Source organism: Chaetodon trifascialis, chromosome 20 (assembly GCF_039877785.1).
Source record: "Chaetodon trifascialis isolate fChaTrf1 chromosome 20, fChaTrf1.hap1, whole genome shotgun sequence".
NCBI lineage: Eukaryota > Metazoa > Chordata > Actinopteri > Chaetodontiformes > Chaetodontidae > Chaetodon > Chaetodon trifascialis.
The window spans coordinates 20,951,778-20,970,126 of record NC_092075.1 but is presented as its reverse complement, the minus strand read 5'-3'; the positions used below and the strand labels follow the sequence as shown (position 1 = coordinate 20,970,126).

Sequence of the window (18,349 nt, the reverse complement as noted above, 5' to 3'; positions counted from 1 at the left end):
TTCACTTAAGCACTTTGTTACCTCACCTTACCATTATTACACGCAGACAAGACGTGGACTTAATCACTCACTCCTGGACATATAACCACGATCTATGAGGTTATCTATTTATCTATCTATTTGCAAGGACATATAGATCAATAAAATCAATAAAGACTGACTTGGATTGACTTGTGTGTATACTCTTGGTCATCAATGACCTAATTGTATGCAAAGTACCCTTTGTTTAACACAACAGGTTTGGAGCATGATGGCAGCCAGCATACTCACCAGCAGTAGTCTAACAGATGTTGAGGCAGGACAGGAATGTAAACATGTTGCCAGTGCATTGGATACAACATGGCTGCAGACCCATGGACACAAGCTGTTAACTGTGGAAAAACCACCAATAAAACAAAATATTATAATATATACATACAAAATATATTTGGTTGCATGTTATTGTTGTAGATAAAAGCTCATTCACCATTACAGGGAAAAAAGAAGATGACTGAAATGAACTGATGGGCAAATAAATCCATTTATGGTCGAGGCCTCTTCAACTTTCTAACATATAGAACTCTTTATAGTTGTTGCATGGTCAAAGCTGTGGTGGTACAGCAACTATTCTGTAGTTCAAAATCATTTCCTGTTTAAGTCCTTCACTGAAAAATGAATACAGATAAACAGATGTACTGTCTTGTGTTGAGTTTACGGATATCCAGATTGATTACTATTAACTTAGTTCACATTAAGACAATTTCCAACTCTGGGTTGCTTACAATGATTCATATTAGACAGTTCTGGTCAGGAAAAAAACATCTAAAACACATTTAATTCTAAAGTTTCAAAATGCCATTTAAAGAAAACATTTTCTGAACTCTTTTCTGAAAGGTCACAGGGGAAATGCTGTGGTCCTGTAAACAATAGATTCTAACAGACTTGCTCATTACTGAAAGATTTAAGAGACCAAAATGGGCAGAGCTGTAGAAGAGAGAAGAAACAGGAAGTGGACTCTACTTACAGTGCTTAGTTTGCTACAGCAGATGAGGATTCGACGTTCATAAAGCATACTAGCATACAGGTGAAGCATGTTATTGACATCTACTGCTACAAAGTACTCTGTTAGGTTTCTCTGCAAGGGTCAAAAACAATAAGAGAAAAACAAGAGAGTTAGTTGTGAAGGTAAAGACCACAATTCAGTTTGAATGACATAAACTGTGGTTCAAGTCATAAAACAGTATTGCACAAAAACTATCAAGGAACTATTTCAACTGACAAACAGCAATGCATTATTTTAAATGTGGGACAGTGAAGGCAGCAGGGTAAGAAAAATATTGCTCATAACTACAGCAGAGTTGGTCTAATGTACTTCCTATCACATCATTACCATTTATTAGGTCAAAATTGATTACTTTCTAAATTCAACTACTGACTAGTAAAATGTGCCACAAATGCGAAAAATCTAATCTAATCTTTTTCATGTATCTATTTAGTTTTGTTGTTGGAATGGGCTTCCATATGGTTTTGTGAAAATCAGGTGGTAAAATGCCTGTGAATATTCTCATTCATCCAGGTCATTGTAAGCTTCAGGGCACTCAATCGATCGCAACTGGACTTTGTCAGTTTGATATTTTGCCAGTTCATCATACAGATTTTCACCAATCCACAGTATCTGTTACCAAAAAGTTTACACAAGACACGAACACCACACTATCAAACTCCTGACATTTTGGTCATAAATGAGGGCTCCATAGATTTAGCACTGCACTGCTATAACAGTGTCAGACTCACAATAGACAGATTAAAAAAGGGATCAAAATTGGTGCAGCAGAAAAAGAGACATCATCTTTTTATTCCACTCCTCCTTCTTCAAACCTGGCACGTATATTACTCACAGCAGCTAATGGAGCCTAGAGCTTCTTGCCTTAATCATGAGGAGTCAAAGAATGGATGTGGAGCAGAAACAGAGGTCTGGTAAACTCACTGTCAAAGTCCACGCACCCAGAATTTTTTCATTAAATTAGAAGTCTTCAGCTCCAACCCATTTCCAAAAGTGAAAGCACCAAATATACAGCCATAGTTCAGCTGCTTTGAGACACTCTGTCAACTGAAAACAATACTATAGCTTTAAGATGCTAAATTTAGCTTTCAGAATAAATTTATCTTGCAATATCGGAATATTAAAACATTCATTAAAACAGTCTTTCTTCACCATTCAACATGAAGAAAGACTTGTTAGAATTTAAAGAACTGTACATTTAAACATTTTTTGTATATTTATTCATTCAGCAAACCTAGAGTATAGAAAGATCCTCTTAGGGCAGGCTGCTTTATCTAGTCCACATACATGCCCAGTGGGTTTTTTTTAATTTTACCACAAATGGAGATCTTATTTTGAAATAGCTATAGACGGATTGCATGGATGAAAATTCTGCATTTTCTGTCAGATATATGACACAAGTGTCTACAGGTACAGCTTCTCTCACAAGAAACTGTCAAGACAGGACTTATCAGCCACATAGATCAGCTGTCATAAAGTCACACAGTGAAACTCTGAACACATATCAAACTGATCAGCTACGTATTGATCATAGAGCCTGGCAAATGTTTGCACAGTTCATTTAACAGCCATGAACAGACAGTAACATGTAATGTGAACCGCCTGACCTTAAAAGGAACATTCCTTCTTAACCAGACTCTGTGTCACCTTCTAGTACTCTGCACCATGTGAAACCAGGACTCTGACCAGACTGCTGGAACTAAATGTTAATTCTGTACTCTAAGCAAACCAGGAGGTATCCATCTTAAAATAATGGGACATTTTCCACCCATTACTGGTGATTCATGCAGTTTAAGGCAAAAAAAAAGCTCCTGTTGCTGTTAGTCATTGCGATTTGTTTGCATGCACACACATCTCACTGATTATGTTGCTTGGAATTCCAACTATAGTTTCTAACTTACCTACATGAGTAATCATCATCTAAGCATATAATACTGTATATAATAGTTGAACAGGCACAGGGGCCATGTTTCTGGGTACTTTTATGTTTTATACTTTACTCATAGCGGAATACTTTTACAGTGTGGTATTAGTACTTTTATTTAAGAAACAGATCTGAATAGCTCTGGTCAAATGTAATGGAGCTTAGAGGTTTGACAGTTTGGAAATGACAACACTCACATTCTCAGGTATGCTGGGGAGTTCCTCTGTGTCAGGCACAGTGAAGAATGAATGCTGGAGAAAACAGAAAACGAAAGGATCAGTTATAGTTTGAATCCCTCACAGAGTGGCAGAGAGAAATAAAAAGCACTGCAAGAGACTGAGAAACTGTGCAGTCAACACTACTCCTCTACTTGTATGAAACAGACATGTGGTGATGTATACAGGCACTTTTCTGACAGGGTGATTCAGCTTGCAATAATTTTACTTTCCTTCATGAAAACAGATACTTGCAGTGTTTCCAGCTGAAACTGAGCTGAAACTGAAGTCAGACTCACCACACCAAGATGAACAGGGACTCCAGGTTCAGGGATAGGGAGTGTGTGTAGTGACACCAGGAGCTCTTGCCACTGGCTCTCCTGAAACATTCAGAAGATCCAAAATCCATGCAATGGCCAATTTAAAAATACACAGTCTCATGTAAAAACACACAAACAGAACTCCAAGGTCAAATGAATCATTTGGTAGAGAAGTTGCACAGAATAATTACGGCTAAGTCATCCAGGAAAATGTCACTTGGTACTGCTATTAAAACTCTGCCATGTTATTATCAGACAGCAGCGTGACTGTTTATACTGCTGTCGGTTTATCTCTCAAGTGTGCAGCCAGTTGTGAAGAAGCATAAACATGAGACATTTACATTCTGCTGGAGTCTACTGCAGATTCATCTGAAAACTGTTAAATGTAAATCAATTTAGCACTGTAACAGATCAATTTAAGTCAATTTAAGCAGAAACCAGCTGAAACTAACACTTGTTCCTTTTCTCATTTTTCTAATTCTTCATTATGTGAAGCCAACCTGACGAACTGAGGCAGAACTGCAGCTGAAAAAAAGATTTTTTTTATTTAGCTCAAAAGCAAAATACTGATGGGAGCCACACATTTAGTGAGCAAATTGCTGACTAAAGTCAAGTAATGTGACATAATGTCCCCATAGCAAGATGAGTCACCTGTCCATCACTTACCTGACCTTTGATGGTGTAGTCCGCCAGGATATTAAGCAGCTTGTAGAAAACTTCAAACCAGGGCAGATAGCTGAGAAAAAAAATGTTTTTTTGATGTTTGATTTTTTTATATTTAAAATATATACCAATAGAGTCACTGAGCTGATGACTAGATTGCACCAAAAGCCCATCCATCCATCCATCCATCCATCCATCCATCCATCCATCCATCCATCCATCCATCCATCCATCCATCCATCCATACCCGACTATCCCTTTCGGGCTGGAGCCTATCCCAGCTGTCAATGGATGAGAGGTGGGGTACACCCTGCCTGGGTGGTGGGGTACACCCTGTACCGGTCGCCAGTCAATCGGTCCAGGGCAACATATAGAGACAGACAAGCATTCACGCTCACACTCACACCTATGGACAACTTACAGTCATCAATTAACCTAATGAGCATGTTTTTGTGGGAGGAAGCCGGAGTACCCGGAGAGAATCCATGCATGCACGGGAAGAACATGCAAACTTCACACAGAAAGGCCCCGCCTGACCCGGGGATCGAACCGGCGACCTTCTTGCTGTGAGGCACGCGCACTGCCTGCTGCTCCACCATACCGCCTGCACCATAACTTAATAATATAGGTGCTTTGTTTTTCCCAAAACCTTATCTATTCGATGGATACTACTAGACTATCCGCTGATTACATGCTGAAGCTACAGGCTGCACTGCCTGCACACACCCATCGACACCCACAGACTCACCTGAGAATGCAGTAACATGTGTGGGCACCCGAGGAGAGGCGACAGAAGCCAAATCTCTGTTTGCTCTCAATGTCAGTCAACACAAATGTGAAGTTCTGGCCAACCTGGCTGACTGTCAGCCTGCAGGGTGAGAGAGGTTCACAGAGCAGAAAGAGAGAGAGGAGAGAGATGAAGGGATGTGGACCCCTGCAGGTTCCCATGCTCTGTCATGTGTGGAGGGCAGAAAGGAGCTCTAGGACATCCACTCATTTCACTGCTGTCTGTAATGCACTCACTAACACACAGTATTATGTATGAAGCGCAGTGAAAAACAGAAATACTCAACTAGCAGAGAGAGACATTGATTTACTGATGATCCGCTTAACAGTGCATGTCATATCTACTCTGCTGTCACCCTGAAAATGTGAGTCCTTTGTACTGTATTTAACAGTGTTCCTTTATAGGACTGCAAAAATATGAGCATAGCAAAAGTTAATTTATATACATGGCTCACTGATGAAACTGATATCTCAGAGACAACTTTATGATTCAATGCTGATCTGAGGCTGGACAAAGTTGAGCAAAATGATATTTTTCTGAGGTACTCTGAGATTTCCCCGCCTATAGCACTTGTGTGGGCCAAAGTGGAGAGATGTGTGTGTGTGTGTGTGTGTGTGTGTGTGTGTGTGTGTGTGTGTGTGTGTGTGTGTATACCTGTCCATGCTGAAAGGGAAGCAGAACTTGGGCACAGTCTGGATAGTTTCCTGTAGAGCACAGATGAAGGACAATAGCATACAGACGTACACAGTATTTACATGTATTATCATCTATATGTACAAATAATATTGCTTAGCATTAAAGTGGAAAACATTCAAAGGAATGTAATGTGAAGTTTTCCATCTCTGACATAAATAAGCAGTACACAACAGTGGAAGATGCTTTGGCTAGAGTTAAGCCTGTGTACAACATATGAGAACAAGAAGAAAGAAACAACTACAGACGGGGGAAATGGGAAAGAAACCAATGAACTGCATGAGGAGGGTGACAGAGAGAAAAGCAAACTGGAGTAGAGTATATTATTTTTCAGACCTGATCTGTGTAGTCTTCAGGGTACTGTCTTCGCACCTCTGGCCCTATGAGAAACGGACAACATGAAATGACTGGAGAAGGGAACGGAAAGAAAAACAATAAACAAAAACCTCGCCTTTTCTAGACTGGTAAATTAAGTTCTACTCAAGAAATTAGTATGTAGACTGCCAGAGATACAGGGGGCCCCTGCTCCGGTTATCATCCAGGGAGGGGATTTGAAGAGGATGGACTCATAAGGGGCGTTGGGGTCAAAATCAATTACAAAAAATGTAAACATTAAATTAAATTAAAACTGTTTCTTTTGTAAAGTCGAAAATATAGATGAAATCATTTCCAAAATTCACAACATTTTTACGTCTATCAGAATATTCTGCTTCAATCCATAATTGTTGGCCTTCCGCACACAAACACAGGAGTGCAGCTGTATTAACGGGGCATTCCAGCAACAATCTAACGGCACCATGAATCATTTGGTACGGGAAGAAATGGCAGTTAACAACAGCGGAGGTCTGGAAGACCAAGAAAACTTCCTGAAAGAAGATCTCGTAGGATTGTTAGAAACAGCCAATCAACCCCCTTTGACTGCAGAAGAACTTCAAGAAGACTGAGGTGCACTGTTCCACTGTGCAGTAACATCTCCACAAATATGAGCTTCATGGAGGAGTCAACAGAAGAAAACCTTTCCTGCATCCTCACTGCAAAGGAAAGGAACATCGAAACAATCCTGATGCATTTTGGAAACAAGCCAGTTGTATTTCAATGGCTGCCACTATTCTTCCTATTTCAACAGCGCTTCGTGTGTCCATGCAGATCATCTGATATTGTGAAAGTTCCACACTTTGGGAGGAGATTCCATTCTCTTCATACAACTTCTTCTGTGTGGCAGTATTTTTCGCTCCACCTTTCTATAAATAAAACTGCAATAGCTTGACAACGATTAAATGTCTCACAGTAAGGAACCTTGTGATCAGCTGATTTTGTGCAGTTCTTGAAGGTGTGTGGAGTGCACGGAATGTGCACAAGGAAATCCCCTAATGCAAACCAGTTTCTGTGGTGTTGGTGAAATGCTGTTGTACATACCGATGATGGCGGCAGCCCTGTCCCTGTCAATCATTGCTTGAGATGGTATTCCACTATTAGTTCAAGTACAGCACTGGTGTCGGTACTCTATGTGTACTGCTATTGTCTGTGATTTGAATCTGAGTTCAATTGCTCTAGCGTAGCCTCTGTTTTATTTTTTCTGCCATTGTGCTGCTGTAACACTAAAATTTCCCTACTGAGGGATGAATAGAGGATTATCTTGTCTAAAGGAAGCTCCTAAAGACACAGCTGGGGATGGGTTCATACAGCCAGTTCCATTTTGAATTTGAATTCTGGTCAGCAAAAAATCCAGATTTGTTAAGCTCTGATGCTAGTGAATCTCTTATCAACTTATCTCTCCTACTATTCTTTTATTCACAAAGAGCAATGGAAAACATACCAGTAGCAGCTTCTCATATTAAGATGACGGTAGCTGTCAGTGGTTCAAATGAGAGCACTAGTTAGTTAATGTGCTTTCTGCTGCTGGTGTCTGTATTCAGACAAAGATTTATACTGAGTGAAGAGACACATCACTCTGTAACATCACTATAACCCATAGCGGACTGTGTGTTTTTGTAGCTCAACAGAGTGGTGAAGAGCTGATCATGTCATGTCACTGTAACAATCTCCAAGTTAAACTTTGATTCAGATAAGATCTGCATTGAAACTGATCAACTTCATAGTTGTGAATCAGGGCCAACAGGATTTGGAGTCAGTAGCTGGAGGAGAACAGGAGGCCACAGCTGTTCACTGAATGTGCCAGATAGATTTCATGAATAATTCATGTATTCTGTTGCTCATCTCATTTTCAGCATGTAATGACAGATTGTGACCATTAATTAGGCTGCCCCTAAAAACAGTGGTGTTTCTACCTTCCCAGGCAATAAAGGGGGATTACATATCTTTGTGTTACTTTTAAATCTTAAACAGTAAACCTAATACAATTCAGTAATTGACTTGGATTTGATAAGAGGATTCCTTAAAATGCTACAGAGCCCATTGCCTGTACAGCATACTCCACTGTTACTCCAACTTTGTGGCAACAGTTTCATGTTGTCTGTTACAATATGACAATGGCCTCTGTACAAAGCCAGCTTCCTAAAGACTTGCTTTTCCATGATGAACAATGGTATTGCTGTGGAACTCACTGGACTGCACTTTGGGATAACGTGGAGCACTGACAGACCTTAACGCCAAGCATTAGCGATGGACCTCATGAATGTTCTTTTGTCTGAATGGATGCATTTCACTGCAGCCAGGTCAAAACATCTGGAGGAGAGCCTTCAACAGCTCAACCAATTAAAAAGCAAGGCCAATATATCAGCTGATATCAGCTTTTTATATTGGCATTTGTGTATAGGTTGGCCAGTCAATCACAACATATGTCAGTCCAGAAATGTTAAACTTGGTTTGAGGTCACATATAAAACCTGGCCCCATTACAAAGTCTGTCCTCCTGTGCACAAACAAACAAACAAACAAACGAACAAACAGAACAAAAACAACCCAGAAAACCAAAACCAAAACCAAAATATTGTTATTGGTATCAAACATCGCCGCTAAAGCCCTCACAGCAGAGTGGAGACTGTTATGGCAGCAGACTGCAGCTATGATTTCATAATCACGTGTTCAACTAACTCATATGTGCAATGTCCACATATTTCTGGCCCTGTAGTGCAGATTTCCCAAGATGCATTCTGAGTATGTGCTGCTTGTAATTAAAGATGGTTGAATGTGCAAAGAAATATTCTGGATGTATAAAATACAGATTATCTTTATTTTGCTACTAAATTCTGCATGTCCATTTTCCACAAATGGAGTAAATCAATTAAAACAGAAAGAAAAAAAATCTGCTGTGTTTGTGGTTGCAGGCTCTCTCCAGCAGGTGGCCTCTTTAAGGAGTGCACTGCAACATGCTAAGGGTCACACACACACACACACACTGTTGCATTACGTGTGTTAAAATATGTAAAAGGATTTTGGTTTTCAGAAACACAAGACATGTTAGACATCACCACCGTACATAAAATTCCATAGTAATCGTCATACTTTGAGAAAGATAGCTTATTTTGGCAAGAATAAATAAAATTATGCATGTTTAGGGAAAAAAGTGATCCTCCACGTATCAAACTCTTGTGCATACTTTTCATTCATTAAAATACTGACATATGGCCCAGTTATTTCTTCAATTATGTGTACAAAGAACAAAGTGGTGGTCTCAAGTGAATGTGTGAAACTGTTCTTTGAAACAAAGTCCGAAATATTTCACATTTTATGAACAGTCAGACCTGAGACTGATACTGCATCTTAACGACGGAACAGGAAACCGTGAGAGGCACAAGACTCCAACAGGAAGAAATTCTTAGAAATAATGCCGACAACCTCTCCTCAGTACCCAGGAAATTAGTCACATGCTGCAAATAAAAAAGTCTCAGAGAGACAAGACACATCAACATTATATCAAACAACTATCATTTATCATATAGTAATAAACCAGCTGTTCCCAACTTTTGATCCCTCATGATGAGCCATTATGTACCTGTGAACCCTGCTACAGTTTGCATTTGTCTAGTTGGGAGCAACTCCTCCAAAGAATGATTTTTCCCTCCCTATACCTAGATTTCTGTCCCCACAACGTGATAAATACCTGGCTACACACACACACACACACACACACACACACACACACATATACATATATATATATATATATATACATACACACACACACACACACACACACACACACACACACACACACACACACACACACACACACACACACATATATATGTATATGAATATTTTTGAATGAAAGGAGTCACACTCTCATTTACTTACAGTGCAAACTTGGCCACCCTTTCCTTTTCCTTTAACTTAGTTAATAAGGGAGTCAAAATGGCCTCTGCTGTAATAATATATATTATCTAAAGGAACAGAGGCAGAGTCTAGCTAATGCTGAGTTATGTTGCACGCGCACACACACACACACACACACACACACACACACACACGCACACATACATACATATATATATACTGAGAGAGACTTACCAGAGCTGCATGTGCCTGAATGGGCTACCTCCAAATACACCTCAAAAGTGGACTCAGGGCTCTCCCTGAAACAGAGGATAAAAACTTGAAATTATGATCTTTACATGTTAAAGAACATAACATCAGGCACAGTAAAGAAATATTTATCATATAATAGAGCTTTCCACTAGCCTCAAACTTTTGAACTTCTAAACAAACAATGCCACTGTAATTCCACAGTAGTGTTCAATCTGTCAGAAATCTGAAATTTGTACTTATTTTAACCCAAGGTTGTGTTTGTTGTACACTGATCAAGAATGGTTGTTAGGCTTTTGGCTGAAACCATGGTGCAGCTAAATTTCATTCAGAAATAAAGTTGTCTCTGGACCAGTCAGTGACATGTTAACTGAGCTTCCCCTTTGCCCCTCAGTATAATACGTAAAACATCAATAAAGAACATGTGTGCATCACAAGGTGCTCATTCAGAGAAGTCTCATATTAACCTCATCATTATGCAACAAATAAATGAAGCAAATAATAATCTTCACATGCATGCATGCATGTATTCATTCATGTACAGTGGCACCGTGCAAAGTACTGCCTGACACGATCACTTGTGGTAATTAATAAAAACAGAGCAGCAACTAAAAAAGGTTACTTTAGCATAGTTCAAAATATGTGCTTAACTTGCTTTTGGAGTTCTTAATGATGGAACATCCATTCCAACAACATAAAGTAACAATACAGACCATTTACTTCCCATCTGACCTCCTCAGCAGCTGTAGCTTCTTACTAACTCCTTAGTATGTTTCAAAGTGTGAGACGTTTAAATATATCTGAGCCATCATGGTTTACTTGTGTTTACATCTGCATGCTGCTGTTGAAGAGATCAGAAGTAAGGAGACAAATGTGTCCTAACTGAATGATAACTTGGAGAGGTGTATACATGCATTTCCAATAATAACAAATGAGCCATTATTTCTGAACTTGAATGAATATTTATTTAAACTAAAGCTTCTGTCTGCACTGTCTCTGTTTGCTTAAGTAGATCTGCACTCTCTCTGCAGGGCACTTATTTTAAATGAAAAAATGTATCAACTAAAAATATCCAGAAGTATTTAAAAAGCTCAATTTAAAAAAAACTGAATAAAACAACACTTCACAACAGCATTTATCAGCAGACAGCAGCAACTTGTTTCTGAGATAGAACAAATGATTGTTGTCTGCACAGCTTGGCTCCAACAGCGGCTGATGGCTGCACAGTCTCCACCCATCATGCAGGGATTTGCATCTGCATTATGAATGGATGTGAAGGTAATGTCATTGCGTACCTGGGATAATTAACATTTAAATGAAATTCAACCTTTATAGCAACTTTATTCATTATTTAAATGATGTGCATAATAAGGCTGTTGGTTTCAGTATGTCACTATTAACGCATCAGACTGAGGATAACTGCTGCTCCGTCAAAAGCATGCGGTCTCTGTTTTGCAAGCATAACACTGGTTAGTTACTCTTATTGTTAACTAAAATCCTACTCATTACAGTGACCAACTTTTTAGGCAATTCAGATTCGGTGAGATAGGCAAGTCGACTTGAAGGTTGGAGTATTCAGAATAACATGTAAACAACTTTACCATACAACTGTTCGACTCAGACAAGTTGACAAGCAGCACTACACATGAAGCAGTCGAAACCCAAGTTAGCTGAAAAAGTCATGTCCACTGTGTCCATTTTATTCTTGTGTTAGTTTGTGCCAGGAGTCCATGGCAAAACTCAAGACTTAGCAGTCCACAAACCTGCTGGCACCAGTGTTAATGCTGGTTACTCATAATGTTGACTATAAACTTGATTGTTACTGAATTAAATCTGCTTTCTTCATCCGTGTCACTTGATGCACTTTGAGGAAGTCATGTACTAAAATGCACGCACGCACCCGGCTACGGAAACAAAAAACAGAGAAGTTTGGATTGCAACACATTCAACGTAATGTGACTTGATTCTCTGCTCAGGATGCTTTTACTGCACTATACTGTATCTTTACACAGAAAAAAGTTGTTGCTGCTATATCAACGTTCAAAATCTATCCATCCATCCATTTTCTATACCCCAACTATCCCTTTCGGGGTTGGGGGGGGCTGGAGCTGACTGCAGGGCAACATATATCGACAAACAACCATTCACACTCACACTCACACCTAAGGACCTGAGCATGTTTTTGGTCTGTGGGAGGAAGCCGGAGTGCCCTGAGAGAACCCATGCAATCACGGGAAGAGCATGCAAACTTCACACAGAAAGGCCCTGCCCGTCCCGGGGATCGAACCAGCAGTCTTCTTGCTGTGAGGCACGCGCACTACCTGCTTGCTCCACCGTGCCGCCCTCAACATTCAAAATCTCATACATAAAACCTTTAAACCTTTGTGGGCAAACCAAGCTAGCAAGCATGACAACTTTAGCAACTGAACCAAACATCCTAACCAATTTAAGTTGTGGAAGAAAACGACTTTAATCAAAACCCATCAAAAACTGCTACAATTACCAGCCAGTAGTGATTAATATTTACATTTGAAGGATAGTAATAATGTACATTATTCAAGTTTTGGCCATTTAAGTTAAAAGTCATTCAAGCTGCATGTGCTATCATGTGATGTGACTTGGGGGTGTGTTCACGTCATTTCCACAACAGAACCGAAAAAAACCTATTCAAAACACCTTCGTCCATAAACTACCATTTCAACCTTAACATGATCCTGAACATGACTTATCCCTTTCAGATGACAGTGTTATTCATTTTGGGCAGCTCTGACAGATAGCCTAGCAGTTCATTCTCAGCTAAAGGTAAATAAGAGAATGCTGAAATAATTTTCCAGGAAACACAAGATTTTCCAGCACATTTCACTTTTTCGGTCAAAACTGATCGACTATTTTCCAGGATGTGTGGGAACTCTGATTTACAAATAACAAATATTGTGGCTATTCACCGCATTTGTACTTACTTTGTACATGTATTTGTACATGACTGGGTTGCCGCTGTCCTTTCAGCACCACAGCTCTGCTCAGCTGCTGCTAAACAAACAGCTGCAAGACAACTACTGTATCTACAGCAGACTGACTGCTATCAGGTGGAAGGAGCAGTGAAGTGGATCAGGCTGCTGGTTTCATAGGAATACTGCTATAAAGATAAAAAAAATAAAAAACGGGTATTGAATTTGAATTTATTTACTTATTTAATTAATATGTGGAAGACAATAAAACTTGAATATTTACGTTAGTGTTCTACAGAGTAACTTAGAAATACTGAAGTCATTGTATAATTATATTAATATATTATGGTGTTTCAATGTTTTCTCCACACTTCAATAATATTTTGATTTTAACAATTTTTGCCTGCAGTCAAACTTAAAACCATTTTGTCTACAAGTATCAGAATCAGCCTTCAAAACTCGCTATGTTTAACAGAAGGTTGTCAAAAATATCAATACTTTTTTGATATTATGTGTTCAAAATGATACTATCTCCATTCACATATTTGATAGTATTGGAAGCACCAAAGTTGTAAATAAAACAGATCTACAATTAGATTTTCAATGAAAGGCTGCACAGATAAAACAACAGGGAAGAATCAACTGGTCCTCAAATCATTACTATTAACATTATTACAAATGTGTGAGGATGTGTTCACTGACTTTTCCTGTACCGGACAGGAGTCCAGGTTATTAATAAAAAGAAAGGAAAATCATCCTATTTTGTGTGCCTTGGACTGTTTTTCTTTTTACTGTGGTATCAAAAAAGGTACAGAGTGTTGTTCATTCACTAGAATTGAAGTTCCAAAAAACAATACCGAGGAGGTGACCTTCGTATCCCCTGTGGTAGCTGCTGCCCTGTTCAGTGCTGCAGTTGTGAAAGTCTACAGAGGCTTGCTGGATACAAGGTGACATTTACAGATTACAGATTAATCCAATAATTAGCATGCTGGTGTTTAGGAATGAGACATTGTGTTGTTTGAAGAACAACAAAATCTGAAGAAACACACACATGGACATGTCCCGCACAAAGTTGGGACCCTGTCACAGCAGGGACTCCATACTCACCCTCACGAGGTGATTATTAAAGCATGTCATTGTCTGCAGTGTGGAACGGTAGAAATTACCAATAGGCTTTCTTTAACTACTCAGTTCTGTCAAATGGCTTGTTTAGTTTCACTGTCCCTGATCTTACTGTATTACAATCACTATGGTGATGGAACAGATCTTTTACCTGCAATCATTATTAGCAATTATCCTTAGCTACCTCCCCACAAACGCACCATCAAAAACAATGGACTGCAAATCTTAATTTACCAAAACTTAATGACACATTAGTCGTAGGCCTACAACAGTAACATGATGTCGAAGGAGTGACATTAGGCTACAGGAAAGCACTAGGCTTTCTGTCAAAACCCGGCGTTCCGGTCTTCCACTTCTGTCCTGAAAACTAGCATCCGGTATGGGACGACATTCTGACACAGTTGCCATGTTTACATGAGCTGCTCAGACAGAAACATGTTCCTGACTGACTGACTGACTGACTGCCAGTCATCTCTGTCTCAACTTGTTTCCGGTAAGCTTCGTACTCCATCAGCCTGTGAATGACTAGCAGACCTGAAAGCGTACGACACATTTAAAAAGCTTTGTTTTCTGGTCCAGCAAGCGGGGCACCACCAGTGTTTGGTTTTTAGCCTGTGTCGCAACAAGTCATGGCCTTGCACTGCACTGTATCTTGCCCAGTGAGTCACTGTAACCAAGCTACCACAGCAGCAGGCTGCTCACAGCCGCGGTGGAACCAGCGGATAAACATTCTTACTTGATTCGGGACCCCATCTTTATTCCTCTCCCTGCCGTCGCTGTCGGCAGTGGATTTCAGTGCGCAGACGCGTCTGTCCAGTGGTGTTTTTCGGATGCTAAACTGTCACACAGACCTATACAACGCCATGGTCTGTCTACACGCGTAGATCACGCTCCGCCCCGCGATGAAGTCTGGGACTTGTATTTCTATTGTGGAAGACATGTAAGTCTTTCATACGAAGCAATCTAGTGCTATAAACTACAGCTCCCATAATGCGTGTCGTTGACGACGATTAGGTCCCGTGATAAGACATATCAGCCCATTTGTTAGAAATATTTGCCGTTATTTACTTTACCTGGAGCAGTTCTATGCGTACTACATAGTGAAGGATGCATGTGGAGTTTATTCGAGCTAGTATGGCTTATTGTTCCTCAAAATTTGACTTATTATTATTGTAATTATTTATTAATAAAAAGGAACAAATATAAACTCTTTAATAATGATTACTTTTATAGTCATTTAAAACAACGGACGCTGACGTAGTTAAGTAATATGAAATAGCATACCTGTTGACATTTGGGTTTCCACCATTAGGTTTCAGAAAGTAGGACCCCTGAAACAATATTGGTGATGAAGTGCTATACATTTATTTTTAATTTTATCAAACCTTAAACAGAATTCCATCTGCAGAACTGCCTGGACCAAAATTGTCAGCCTTGACGTCCGTACAGTGCCTCAGCAGGTACATGATGTTCATTCTGCATCGCCTGGGACTTGAACTCACAAACTTTGCCACTGATAGCATGTTGTGTTCTGCAGAGAAATGGGAGGGCTTCACACTAAGACTTGCACAGCCATCAGATATGCAAGAACAGCTGTCTATGCATGTAAAAGCAGACAAATACACTGCAGTTATATGTTGCACATATTGTACTCCCATGTAATGAACAGTAAGTAGTGTGATGTACATACTTTATGTGTATATAATACACAAAGTCTATGCTCCTCTAGCCTGTGGCATTTCAAAAACAAAGACAGTGACATAACATAAGAGTGAAATAACATCTACAGATTAGACAGAAAAAGTGGCTGGTGAGCTTTTTTTTTAAACTCATGCCTTATAAATCACCTCCAATAAAATGTTATAACTGCATAATGAAACAATGGAGCTCATCTATTGCTTTATTCTTGCACTGATGGAGATTTTTTTACTGGTATGCAGCCATTGGCAGAGCTCAGGAATACACGTCAAAGAAAGGCCAACCTAAATTAAATAATCTAAGGAACTGGTCCATTACCCTAATGAGCTACTTTGTCACTGCTTACTGCTTTCATTGTTGAGGGAGCAGTGATGGCAGTAGGACTTGCGGTAACAGCAGTAGTTGTGGTAGCAGCAACAATGCTGGTAGCACGTATAGGAGCAATGGGTGAGCCAACAGCAACATTTGTATTGATTGGTATTGCAGCATTGTGATGTGAATGACCCTTTTCAGTAATTTGATTTATTCTATGAAATGTGTGACACGAAGATAAATGGAACTTCTGTCCCTCTGTGCAACTTGTAAAGTCAGGATGGCTTTTATTCAAGCTGCCCTTCTTCGGGCTTCCACCCTATCACAGTCCAACCGTCACCACACCCCTGCCCCAGTTTGCAGCCCTGGCCAAAAGGTATGACTCCTCTAAAGACCTCCCTTGGAAAGTGAATCTAGGAAACTTTTCTCTTGGTTCATTGGTCCTTTGGACATCATCATTAATCCCTCTATTGTGTGTCTGAATCTTCCACTTGGACTTTTATTTCAAATTGATTAGGATAAATAAAAACACCTGTTCTCTCAAGTCCAGAGTTAAAGTAAATTTGTTGGAGGAGATAAGCTTAGTTAGTTTTACAGTTTTTAAGAAAAACAGAATGACAGACTGCATAATTCCTGCCAGCTCAAAGCATCTGAACATTTCCAAACACTGGGCCCATATTTTTAGAAAGTTGCTAAGCAGTAGCACATACACACTGATTTGTACGAATTGTTTCTGTTGCACCACCATCAGGACTATTTTGCCACAATGCCAGTTGGGGAAGTATGGCATAAAACTGGACCTGTGCAAAGTTTTGTTAATTTTCTTCATGGGAAAGCTGATTTCCTCCTCAAGATCAAGAATAATATTAAAATTGGCAAATACAAGAGGTTCCAGCTGCCAAGCTGCCCAGCTCCTAATAAAACATACAGTGTGTAATCTCATTAAATGCACTTAACTAAATACTGTAACAATTGGCAGTTTATGTGTGCATGTGTATGTGAGAGCGTGTGTGTCAGAGTGAATGCCTATGTTTCTTTGTGCCCCTCCTTATGTTCCATGTGCACAAGCATCAACACACAACCAAGGTAAGTGAAGTGAGAGTTTGAAGTGGTTTTGTTTGAGAGCATGTGGTGTCATGGTGCTGTTAGGTTAGAAAAGGGAATAGACAGTTGCATGTGAAACGTAGCTTTATGTATGCGCTTTGGCCTTTTGTTCACACACAGAGTTTTATGTCACTGAAAACAGAGCTTTTGGAAGCTTTTGCAATTGTAACAATTACTTCCAAGACTGCACACACACACATGCACGGAAATGACAGCTAATCTTTAACTTACAACTAAGAGAAAGGAAACACCAGAAAAACCCTGTTGAATGGTGTGCACCATTATCTGCTCTGTTGTCATGTTGAAGGCACATCATGTCTGCACTATAGTAGGATCAGATCTCTGGCTGCAGGTAGCTGGTAAAGGTAAACCTCTGAATGGCCTCTGGAGCTTTAGAGTTAGGCTTATATGGCTGTTGTTTTGACATGATCTTGACTGTCACGCTCAGTTGTGTTTTTGCATTTTCATATGGTGAGAGAATTTTTGGAAAACAGTGCTTGTGTGGACAGGATTCTTTTTTCTTTCTTCTTCTTCTTCTACAACAAAGTAGGAGAGATTATAGAGATTTTTGGTTCAGACTTTATTTGTATCTGTGTATATAGTTTGTTTAATCTAATTTACACACAGCAATTGAAGGCATAAAAACTATTTAAATATCAAACAGCCATCAACTATCAAAATGATCTTTTATAAATCAATAAAAGAAGGAAACAACTGCGAAACTGTGTCTCAGTAAAATAGCATAATATACTGTGTGTGTGTGTATTCATACATACATACATATATATGTGTGTATACACACACCTATCTATCTATCTATCTATCTATCTATCTATCTATCTATCTATCTATCTATCTATCTATCTATCTATCTATCTATCTATCTATCTATCTCGAATTTGCAGCAATTCAACCATCGAGGCCTGATTCATCCAAACTATGAAGGATCACACACACACACACACACGCACGCACGCACACACGCACGCACACACACACACACACACACACACATTGCACACATCTCAGGAGGGATT

The 18,349-nt window shown here is 39.5% G+C and overlaps 1 protein-coding gene across 9 annotated transcripts in view; it reads right to left on the bottom strand.

The window, feature by feature from the left end:
- Positions 1-15,091, bottom strand: part of dennd1a (DENN/MADD domain containing 1A) — a 30,821-nt gene extending 15,730 nt beyond the window's left edge. For 8 of the 9 annotated variants that reach the window (XR_011603398.1, XR_011603399.1, XM_070988301.1 and 5 more), the window contains exons 1-10: positions 14,935-15,087; positions 10,114-10,178; positions 5,981-6,024; positions 5,606-5,655; positions 4,913-5,032; positions 4,168-4,237; positions 3,481-3,561; positions 3,164-3,217; positions 1,004-1,114; positions 271-371 (exon numbers count right to left, since the gene is read on the bottom strand). Coding sequence is in view for 7 of the 9 variants with exons in the window: in XM_070988301.1 (XP_070844402.1) it covers positions 271-371; positions 1,004-1,114; positions 3,164-3,217; positions 3,481-3,561; positions 4,168-4,237; positions 4,913-5,032; positions 5,606-5,655; positions 5,981-6,024; positions 10,114-10,178; positions 14,935-14,951 (713 nt within the window). In the remaining 2 variants the exon portion in view is untranslated. Of the gene's footprint in view, positions 1-270; positions 372-1,003; positions 1,115-3,163; positions 3,218-3,480; positions 3,562-4,167; positions 4,238-4,912; positions 5,033-5,605; positions 5,656-5,980; positions 6,025-10,113; positions 10,179-14,934 lie in introns of all 9 variants that reach the window. The other variant, XM_070988299.1, reaches the window with a different exon arrangement.
- Positions 15,092-18,349: the final 3,258 nt, after the last annotated feature.